Source organism: Solea solea, chromosome 5, assembly GCF_958295425.1.
Source record: "Solea solea chromosome 5, fSolSol10.1, whole genome shotgun sequence".
Taxonomy (NCBI): Eukaryota; Metazoa; Chordata; class Actinopteri; order Pleuronectiformes; family Soleidae; genus Solea; species Solea solea.
Genome location: NC_081138.1, coordinates 32155838 through 32166274, shown reverse-complemented (window position 1 = coordinate 32166274; position 10437 = coordinate 32155838). Strand labels below are relative to the sequence as shown.

General features: G+C 45.0%; 2 protein-coding genes across 7 annotated transcripts in view; one reads left to right on the top strand and one right to left on the bottom strand.

Moving 5' to 3' along the window:
• Window positions 1-477: 477 nt before the first annotated feature.
• Window positions 478-1928, bottom strand: agrp (agouti related neuropeptide). The gene is made up of 4 exons (XM_058629949.1): window positions 1785-1928; window positions 1246-1385; window positions 859-950; window positions 478-784 (listed from the first exon to the last, which is right to left on the bottom strand). The coding sequence occupies exons 2-4, from the start codon at window positions 1376-1378 to the stop codon at window positions 596-598; spliced, it is 414 nt and encodes a 137-aa protein (XP_058485932.1). The 5' UTR covers window positions 1379-1385; window positions 1785-1928; the 3' UTR covers window positions 478-595.
• Window positions 1929-5413: 3485 nt separating this feature from the next.
• Window positions 5414-10437, top strand: part of vps13c (vacuolar protein sorting 13 homolog C) — a 42993-nt gene continuing 37969 nt past the window's right edge. For 5 of the 6 annotated variants that reach the window (XM_058630216.1, XM_058630215.1, XM_058630214.1 and 2 more), the window contains exons 1-11: window positions 5414-5605; window positions 6998-7041; window positions 7243-7285; window positions 7392-7487; window positions 7939-8028; window positions 8527-8589; window positions 9096-9161; window positions 9430-9542; window positions 9795-9854; window positions 9935-9994; window positions 10116-10196. In XM_058630216.1, coding sequence (XP_058486199.1) covers window positions 5506-5605; window positions 6998-7041; window positions 7243-7285; window positions 7392-7487; window positions 7939-8028; window positions 8527-8589; window positions 9096-9161; window positions 9430-9542; window positions 9795-9854; window positions 9935-9994; window positions 10116-10196 — 816 coding nt within the window. In that variant the 5' untranslated portion in view covers window positions 5414-5505. The remainder of the gene's footprint in view (window positions 5606-6997; window positions 7042-7242; window positions 7286-7391; window positions 7488-7938; window positions 8029-8526; window positions 8590-9095; window positions 9162-9429; window positions 9543-9794; window positions 9855-9934; window positions 9995-10115; window positions 10197-10437) is intronic. The other variant, XM_058630217.1, reaches the window with a different exon arrangement.

Genomic DNA, 10437 nt, shown 5'->3' with positions numbered 1-10437 from the left:
GAAGTTTTCGATTGCAGATGTTGGAACACTGGGCTAACAGCTGTTTCGCTGTTAGCCTTGATCATGGGTTTCGAAGTAACCATTGGTCCCACATTCGCTGCATGTACAGTATCCCTTCTCTCTGGGGTTGCTCATATAGTAGCATTCCAACAGTTCCATGTTTTCCGCCCTTGTCCATCTATGTCTTATTCCAGTAGCCCATTTGTCATCAGGTTTCCCTGGTTCCCTGGCACCTGACATGGACCTTGATGACCTGGGCGACATCTGAGCCGGTATGACTCTATTTGTACATACTATATATATGTATGTATGATTGTATGTATATATATATATATATATATGTATATATACACACATACATGTGTGTATATGTATATATATATGTATATATATACATATATATACATATATATGTATATACTGGGCCCCATGTTTGCTTTGTCATCAGTTAAAAGAGTCACACAGATTTTTGTGGTTGTCATTTATTGATTACGCAAAGAAGACGTTTTACATGCACTGATGTCCAGGTGTTTCCTGCTCTGCGTAGAGGTCAGGTGCATGGAGGTCAGATGCATGGAGGTCAGATGCGTGGAGGTCAGGTGCGTGGAGGAGAGCAGGCGTGGCCGACTCTGCGACAGTAGCAGATGGCATTGAAGAAACGGCAGTAGCAGGTGTCGCAGGGGTCGCAGCAGGGCAGCGGGTAACCCAGACACGACTGCTGATGAGGGATGCAGCGGCGTGGGGAGCGCATGGCTCGACCCTGAAGCTGCAGCGAAGCGGAGTCCTGGAAAACCATGCGTGACACGTTAACGCCAAACCTGGAAAAAATTATTGATTTTTCAAATAAGTCACACTCACCTCATCGTAGGAGCCTGCGTCCAACAGGAAGTGATCCTCCACTGAGTCCACACGCAGGAGGGCGGGGTCCTGGATGGGGGTGTGGCCCCTTTCTGCAGGACAGAAAACAGATTCGTGTCCAACTTAAAGAACCAGGACAAACATGGACACGTCAGAGTCCATCTCTACACACGTGATGCTTGATTTGTCACAGAATGGACACACAGGGGTCAAGTGGTTACAACGCTTGTCTTTGCAGCAAGAAGACCCGGGAAGAACCTGTGTGTGTGTGAGAGAGAGAGCTGAGAGGGGCACAGCGCCCCCTGTGGCCCTCATGTGGAGGATAAAGAAGATGAATGGATGTGACAGAAATATATTGATTGATCTGATTGGACAGACGTTACTGACCGATGTCAGACAGGTAGGAGGAGTCAGGGCGTCGGCCTGTGACAGGGTCGTCCTCCAGCGGAATGTTTCCATGAACCAGAGCGGAAGAGAGACGGAGGAGGCTGAGGAAGCAGCAGTAGAGCAGCACCGACATCCTGAGTCTGAGGGCGGAGACAGAGGTCATGTGATCGTCCAACACTCAGACAGGAAGGACATGCTTTTACTTTGGTAAAGGAAGTACAGTTTTTTTTATCATCAAACGTCAAAGAATAAAAATCGAAATGCAAATATGAAAAATGAACAAAAAGAAAATTTACAAAAGATTTCAAACGACACAAAAAACTAAAAAAGAAACTGTTTTAAAAACTTTATTCAAAAGAGAGGGAGAGAGAGACAGGGAGAGAGAGAGAGAGAGAGAGACAGAGAGAGGGAGACAGAAAGAGAGAGAGACAGACAGACAGAGACAGAAAGAGAGAGACAGAAAGAGAGAGACAGAGACAGAGAGAGACAGAGAGAGAAAGAGACAGAGAAAGAGAGACAGAGAGGTGGAGGTCACTCACCTGTGGCTGTTTGTCTTTCTGTGTCTCAGAGCACCACAGACCCTTTAAAGACCCTCAGAGAGGATGGAGGTCACATGACCAGCTGCCAGGGGGTGTGACCTTCGATTATGCGTCATTCATTCATAACTTGTGAAACATGAGAAACTAATAAGATTAACCTGGAGAGAGAGTCAAGGTAAACAAGGAAGGACAAAAGGTTCAGTTTGTCCTCAAAGACACAAACAAATGATTTTCAGTTATTTTGAAACGTGTTTGTAAAGCCCTCACACACACACACAGAGACTCGCACACACACACACAGAGACTCGCACACACACACACACAGAGACTCGCACACACACACACAGAGACTCGCACACACACACACACACAGAGACTCGCACACACACACACAGAGACACGCACACACACACACACACAGAGACTCGCACACACACACACACACAGAGACACGCACACTCAAGCACACACGCACACTCACGCACACACACACACTCACTCACACACACACGCATACACACACACACACACACTCACGCACACACACACGCATACACACACGCGCACTCACACACACACACACACAGAGACACGCACACTCACGCACACACACACACACTCACGCACACACACGCACGCACACACACACACACACACTCACACACACGCGCGCGCACTCACACACAAACACTGCTGCCTCCATCACTAAGTTCAAATGTCTTATTTTGTTACTTCACTGTTTGAAATCCTTTATTCTGATGTATTTAAATGACACAAAAGTGACCACACGAGGCAGCAGAGGACCAGCAGCTCCTGTGTGTGTGTGTGTGTGTGTGTGTGTGTGTGAGTGAGTGTCTGTCTGTGTCTCAGTGAGTGGACACTGAGTGTCAGTGTGTTGTCTTTTCTCTGTGTTTTAATAATTATGTGTCAGTCAGAGCTCGTCTCTGTCTCTCTGTGGAACATTGAATCACATGCTTCACCTGCTTCACTCATTCATCATCAAAGTGCTGTTTCATTAAAGTCCTGCCCGTCCTCGTCCTCGTCCTCGTCCTCATCCTCGCCTCGCTCTCGTCCTTGTCCTCTAACATGAAGCTGCTGATTACAGGAAATTTCATTTACGTGTTTTTGTCCTGATCACAACAACAACAACAAACCTCTCTCAGCTCAGGTTTATGTTCATCATATGGCCGTTACCGTGGTAACAGTGGAAGGGAGAACAGGCGAGCAGTTGTTTTGTGTATGACCACTGGAGGTCAGTGTGGAGCAGCATTGTGACACAGAACCACTGCAAACACACAGGTGCAATGACGTTCTGTCACCAGTGGGAGGCAGCAGCAGCACCTGTGTCCAGTGTGTCAGACAGAAGAAGAAGAAAAAACTTAACATCACTTTAATTTTAGATGAGACAAACATTTGTTTCTTTTCTTTCTTTTTTACACATGTATATATATATAAATGTATATATATGTATACACATATATATATATATATATATATATATATATATACATGTGTAATAATAATTAAAGCTGCTAGCAGCGCTGTGCAGGCCCTCGCAGCCACCGCCCCCACCCACGCCAGCAGGCCGGGTAAGCCCTGGACTCTGTTCTGGCCGGGTCACTTATCACGCTTGTGAAGTTTAGTGCAGATTGGTCAATGTATGGCAATGTTATGGATCACTTCTTGTCTGGAAAGACCTACTTCCTGTGTGCAGGTCATGGCTTGCAGACGTGTTCAGTGCGGGTCCTTGGTCTCACATATCAAGTTTCGAGCAGATTGGTTAATGCTCTACAAAGTTAAAGGGCACTTCCTGTTTCAGTCGACCTACTTCCTGTGTACAGGTCATAGTTTGCAGACATGTTCAGGTCCCACATATCAAATTTCGAGCCGACCGGTCAATGTATGGGCGAGTTACAGGGCACTACCTGTTTTTCGTGTGACCTACTTCCTGTGTGCAGGTAATGTCTTGCAGATGTGTTCAGGGCGGGTCCTTGGTCTCACATATCAAGTTTTGAGCCAATTGGTCAATGTACGGGCGAGTTACTTTGTGTTTGGCGGCAGAATTGAAAATGGCCGACATCGTGTTGGCTGAAGTTTGCGTTTGTAGACGCGTTCAGGGGCGGGGTCTCGTGTCACATGTGAAGTTTTGCGCCGATAGGCCAATGTATAGTGAAGTTATAGCGCACTTTGTGTTTCGTGGCGAATCTTCCAAATTCGCCAAAATTCTGATGGCTGCCATGGCCACGCCCTTTCGGATCTGCAAAAGTTTTCGATAACTTTTGAACTTGGATGGGTCTAGTACAATTTGACGTGTTTTTTGCGTTGCTACGATAAATGCCCTCAAACGAGTTTGTTCAGTTACGGAACTTGTAAAATGCCAAGATGGACGCCAAATCCAAGATGGCCGACTTCCTGTTGAGTCGAGGTCATGAATTTTTGTTCGTCTTCGGTCGAACGATGTTTGTGCTTGGGCCATGGATGTATTATAAGAACTGGATAGAGCTCCGCCCCCCTGGTTCACCCAGCGCATATGCCAAAAAAGTTTCTGACTTCCACGTTTATTATTCGGGTCGTGTAGCGCCCATGATGATGACCCCCATGATGATGACCCCCATGATGATGACCCCCATGATGATGACCCCCATGATACCTTTGGGCTATGTGAACGAGGCGTCCGTGTTCTCGACTAGCTCGGCGCGTTAAAAATGTATCAGAAAACTCCTCATTGCCTTCATTTATTCACATTTCTCGTAAAGTGTTCACATCGTACGTTCCCGCGACGCCACATGACCGCGCTTTGCTGTGCTCGTACTCACCTGTGACGTCACTCTGAGAAATAAGATTTTTCTGGGCTCGTTATGGCCTAAGGAAGGTTTTTCAAATATGAAACTCCATGAATTAAACATACAGAATATAAAGATCTATACATGCCTGTGTCCATGTCTCCAGGTGTCCTGTGGACACTTTTAGAGGCGTCTCTTTTACTATTGTAGTCAATAGGAAAATTGCTTTCTGGGCCCGTGAGTATTTTTTGTTGCAGTTCACGGAAGTGGTCACCATGACAACATTGTCTTCAAGGCAGAGGGGGCGGAGCTACATCCAGTTCTTATAATACATCCATGGCTCGGGCATCCTGAAGACAAAGAACTACTTCCTTATTTATAAAGACTTTGTTTTATTATGGGAGAATGTGGTATTTTGCTTTTATAGAACTCAAAATAGAGAGAATATGTACTTCATTATAAATGTATTGATTCTATTGGCAAAATTCCATATTCATAAATGTAAATTCAGTGGTAAAAAACCTAATTTTGTCCCTTTTACCCATGAAGTTGTGCATTATATTTCTTTGATTTCTGGCTATAACAACAAAAAGGCAATTAAGACTGTCAGTGTTTGGTCTTTTTAATAACTCATCAGCTACCCTGGCAAAGTTTTATTTCTCCTGTTTTTGCTCTGCTTGTTTGTTCACTAATGCAGGATGATTCTTTAAATCACTTCTGTACCGTAACCTTATTTCAATTAAGTTGTTTAAAAGAAAAAAAAAAAGAAAAAATGAACTACTTCCTGATCGATGCTCTCACACTCAGACATTACTAGTCGATGCCAGAGCGAGTCGATCCTTGTTTTTCTGTCATCATCTGACCCGGAAGTCAGGTGAAGCGCTAAGGCTGTTCGTGAGCGTGACCCTGTTTCAGGGTCCAGTCCGGAGCGTTCAGTCATGGTGTTCGAGTCTCTGGTCAGTGACCTGCTCAACAGGTTCATCGGAGACTACGTGGAGAACCTGGACAAGTCTCAGCTGAAGATCGGGATTTGGGGAGGTGAGCTCCGCTGTTAGCTAGCAACTGCCGCCGTGCAGCCAGGACACGCGCCAGACCTCGCCCACAAACACCGCACTTAAAAAGTCACAACCGTCACAACATTTGCCCACGTGATAAAGAACATGTTAAAATATCAAATGTGAACGGCCAGAGTCTGATGTTAAAATCGGCTTTACTTTAAACTTCGAGTCATGTTTTATTTGGGTTTAAATGTCAAATTTGGCTCAATCTCTCCGTCACACCGCTGATAACAACAAACAGCGGAACAACGGTTACAGGAGAAAAAGTGTCGGTTTGTGCCTTTAAATGCAAAGTTGACTTGATGAGAGATAATATTGATTCAGCGAAGAGAAGAACGGCTCACAGCGATGACATTAACAACCGCGTCATTTGCATGTGAACGACCGTGTTATACGTCACGCGACAGGAAGTGAAATGTAAACACAATTAAACAAACATGGCTCATTGCAAAGGTAAGGATCAGTCGATATCAGTAATAAATCGTCAAGAATCATAGTGTGCTTGTGTTTAAAGGTGTGACGTCATTTAGAAAATGTTGTCAAACAGGATCAGTTTTTATTTCCTCACACTGCGTCACTGCGTTCAACCAATCAGCTGTCGGCTCTCGCAATGGACACATGGACAATGAACACATGAACCAATGAAGACATGAACCAACGGACAATGGACACATGGATAATGAACCAATGAAGACATGAACCAACAGACAATGGACACATGGACAATGAACACATGAACCAATGAAGACATGAACCAACGGACAATGAAGACATGAACCAACGAAGACATGAACCAACAGACAATGAAGACATGAACCAATGAAGACATGAACCAACGGACAATGAACACATGGACAATGAACAAATGAACACATTAATCAATGAACACATGAACCAATGAACACATGGACAATGAACACATGAACCAACGGACAATGAACCAATGAACACATGAACCAATGAAGATATGAACCAATGAACACATGAATTAATGAACACATGAACCAATGAACACATGAACAATGAACACATGCCGGTGGGTGGGAGAAGCCGCAGCAAGTGCATATGTCCGTGCCGAGGTCCGGGGCGGGGTCCGGGGCGGGGTCCACTGTAGTCTTTCCGACCTCGAGCCGGTCTCTGACTAGGGTTCGACAGCGATCTGTAACACTTACTGATCTAATGAATGAGTTCAAAGACTAAAACTATCACATGTAGAAAGAACTCAAATGTAAAACTAATAAGCATTTTAGTCCAGAAGACTAAATCTAGAATGGCTGCCAAAACAACACTGATCCACACCTGCGCAAGGGGGCGCTGTTCCCTGCATTTCTTGATCATTGACTTCTGATTAACTGTGTGTGTGTGTGTGTAGGTAATGTGGTGCTGGAGAACCTGAAGGTGAAGGAGAATGCTCTGGTGAGTCATGAACACTGACACCTGCAGGTTAATCATAGTAACACACAGACAGTCCGGTCATGGGACCGTCATGTGATTCAAGAATTGGTATAACTGGCTAATACTGAAGGAGAGAAGGTTTTATAATTCACCTAAACACAGGATTTTAATCTGATCAGATTATTAGATTTTGGACTCTGTGTGTGTGTGTGTGTGTTTCAGAGTGAGTTTGATGTTCCATTCAAAATCAAGGCTGGACAGATCGGTGAGTCTCCTGACCTCCTGCACACTTCATGTCTCTGGATGAGTGGATGAATGAATGAATGAATGAATGAATGAATGAATGAAATCTGCTGACTCATCTGTTTCAGGGAAGCTGACGTTGAAGATTCCGTGGAAGAACCTTTATAACGACGCTGTGGTCGCCACGTTAGACGGTCTTTACCTGCTGGTCGTACCTGGAGCCAGTAAGTGTGTGTGTGTGTGTGTGTGTGCGTGCGCGCGTGTGTGTGTGTGTGTGAGAGTGTCTGTGCGCGTGCGCGACGCGCACGTGTGTGTGTGGGAGAGTTCCTCATACAAAAAACTAGGAAGTGTCCCTTTAATGTGTGTGTGTGTGTGTGTGTGTGTGTGTGCGCGTGCGTGCGTGCGTGCGTGCGTGCTCCAGCTGGATCTCAGCTGAAATCACGTCCCTTTATGGGAGGCCGAGTCTCAGGTGGTGGTTCAGTTCAGGTTCTGGTCTGATCCGGTTTCTGTCCTTCCTGTCCCGGCTACACAGCATCAGCAAATTAAAACCTTCACAATAAAAGCCTTCTGCTGTCCGAGCTTTTACTCTGAAGTCACTTCAGTGGGGCAGGTGGGGGGCGGGGCAGTTGAAGCTGGTGTCATAAAACTCAAATTGCTCAATGTTTTTTTTCTCAGCAATGAAATACGACGCAGTGAAGGAGGAGCGTGACCGGCAAGAGGCGAAGCAGAGAGAACTGCAGCGCATCGAGGAGGCACTACAGAGAGGTGAGACACTCTGACCTCTGACCTCTGACTGACCTCATTGACTCTGGGATGTATTATAAGAAGTGGATGTAGCTCCGCCCCCTCTGCCTTGTTTTGCAGTGGCCACTCATGGAGTTGTTATTGTTCCTAATAATATGATCATGAGTCTGCAGGTTTCTGTTCATATGTTAGGATCATTATATTAATATAACATCAGTGTAAGAATAATAATAATAATATTATGTGAATACAATAACTTTGTAGAAATATTTCCAACGTGTTGTGATTTCATCAAACAATGAAGAATGTTCTACAACAAACACACTTTAAATGTTATCATACAGGAAAGTGAAATTAAATACTAAATATAGCATTGTAAAAATAACATGCTTTAATATCACAGTAAACACTGTTACTCTCATCATCAAAGGGGCGGAGCTACATCCACTTCTTATAACACACACACACACACACAGATGAGTGTATTAACCTGTGTCTGTGCTGTTCATGCTGCATCAGCGTGTCAGTCTGGAGATCTGCTCTTTAATCTGGAGACTGTGATTTACAAGGACACACACAACGGTAACACACACACACAACGGTAACACACACACAAAACGGTAACACACACACACAACGGTAACACACACACACACAGCGGTAACACACACACACACAACGGTAACACACACCCAACGGTAACACACACACACACACCGGTAACACACACACACAACGGTAACACACACACACACAGCGGTAACACACACACACACAGCGGTAACACACACCCAACGGTAACACACACACGTACCCAACGGTAACACACACACACAACGGTAACACACACACACAACGGTAATACACACACGCAACGGTAACACACACACAACGGTAACACACACACACAAGGGTAACACACACACACAACGGTAATACACACACACAACGGTAACACACACACAACGGTAACACACACAGCGGTAACACACACGCAACGGTAACACACACACACAACGGGAACACACATACTCTCTGTCTGTCTGTCTGTCTAACAGCTGTTTTGTTCTTTAACGCTGCCTCAAAAGGACATAAAAAACATAAAAAGCACAAAAAAGGTTCAAAGAAGCTGAAAGGACATGACGGCAAAGCAGGTGAGTTAATCTGTAGAGGTAACTGTTAATCTGCTGTTAATCTGACATTAGTTTGATGTTAATCTGATGTCAATTTGATGTTAATCTGACATCAAACCACATACAAACATAATCTGTCCTGTTTACCTCATTGTCCCTCAGAATGTTCACGAGGAACCTCACATTTACCTCAGTTCCGAGTCCTGGTCTCGGGTCAGAGTCCTGGTCTCAGGTCTGAGTCCTGGTCTCAGGTCCTAGTTGATGACATTGATGGTTTTGTTTGTGACAGAAAAACCTAAGGAGGAGAAGAAGAAGGACACATTTGCGGAGAAACTGGCCACTCAGGTGATCAAGAACCTGCAGGTGAAGATCAGCAGCATCCACCTGCGCTATGAGGACGACGTGAGTACCGGTCCACCTTCAGGTTCTGGTCCAGGTCCAGGTCTAGGGCCGTTTCTCAATATCCATACTTGTGCGTACTCTCGTACTTGTGTACTCTGTACTCTGGGAGTGTGTACTCACGAGTACTTCTCAAGTACGACTGGAGTACATACTTGTGTACTTGAGTATTGAGAAAGGGCCTTGGTCTAGGTCCAGACAAGAGTCATGTCTCACCTGCAGAAACAGACTCACCTTTGACTGTTTGTGTTTCAGCTGTCGGACCCACAGCGCCCCCTATCTATGGGAGTAACACTGTCAGAGCTCAGCCTGCTGGTAACACACAGACACACACATACACACACACATTCACTCTCACACACAGCTGACCTGTGTTTTGGTTGTTTTCTCATCAGACCACTGATGAAAACTGGAAACCTTGTATCCTGAATGAAGCCGCAAAGATCATCTATAAGGTGACAGATGCTTCACTCCTCCTGTGTGTGTGTGTGTGTGTGTGTGTGTGTGTGTGTGTGTGTGTCTGTGTGTGTGTCTGTGTCTGTGTCTGTGTCTGACCTGATTGTTGTCATGTTTCAGCTCGGTCGCCTGGAGTCTCTCTGCGCTTACTGGAACGTCAACAGTCCGATCTTTTACAAAGGATCATGGGAGAATATTGTGGTGAGCTCAAGTTTGTACACTGTAGTTTGTACGCTGTAGTCTGTACACTGTAGTTTGTACGCTGTAGTCTGTACACTGTAGTTTGTAGTCTGTAGTCTATAAGTTGTAGTCTGTACACTGTAGTTTATACGCTGTAGTCTATAAGCTGTAGTTTGTACACTGTTTATACGCTGTAGTCTGCACACTGTAGTATATACGCTGTAGTTTGTACGCTATCATTTATACACTGTAGTTTGTACTC

Bases quoted from the DNA above. Each gene is read 5' to 3' on its own strand.
- agrp (XM_058629949.1), bottom strand. From the start codon at position 1,378: ATGTCGGTGCTGCTCTACTGCTGCTTCCTCAGCCTCCTCCGTCTCTCT. The intron at 951-1,245 runs GTCAGTAACGTC...TCTGTCCTGCAG, and splicing joins CTCCTACCTGTCTGACATCG to AAAGGGGCCACACCCCCATC. The intron at 785-858 runs GTGAGTGTGACT...ATGGTTTTCCAG, and splicing joins ACGCAGGCTCCTACGATGAG to GACTCCGCTTCGCTGCAGCT.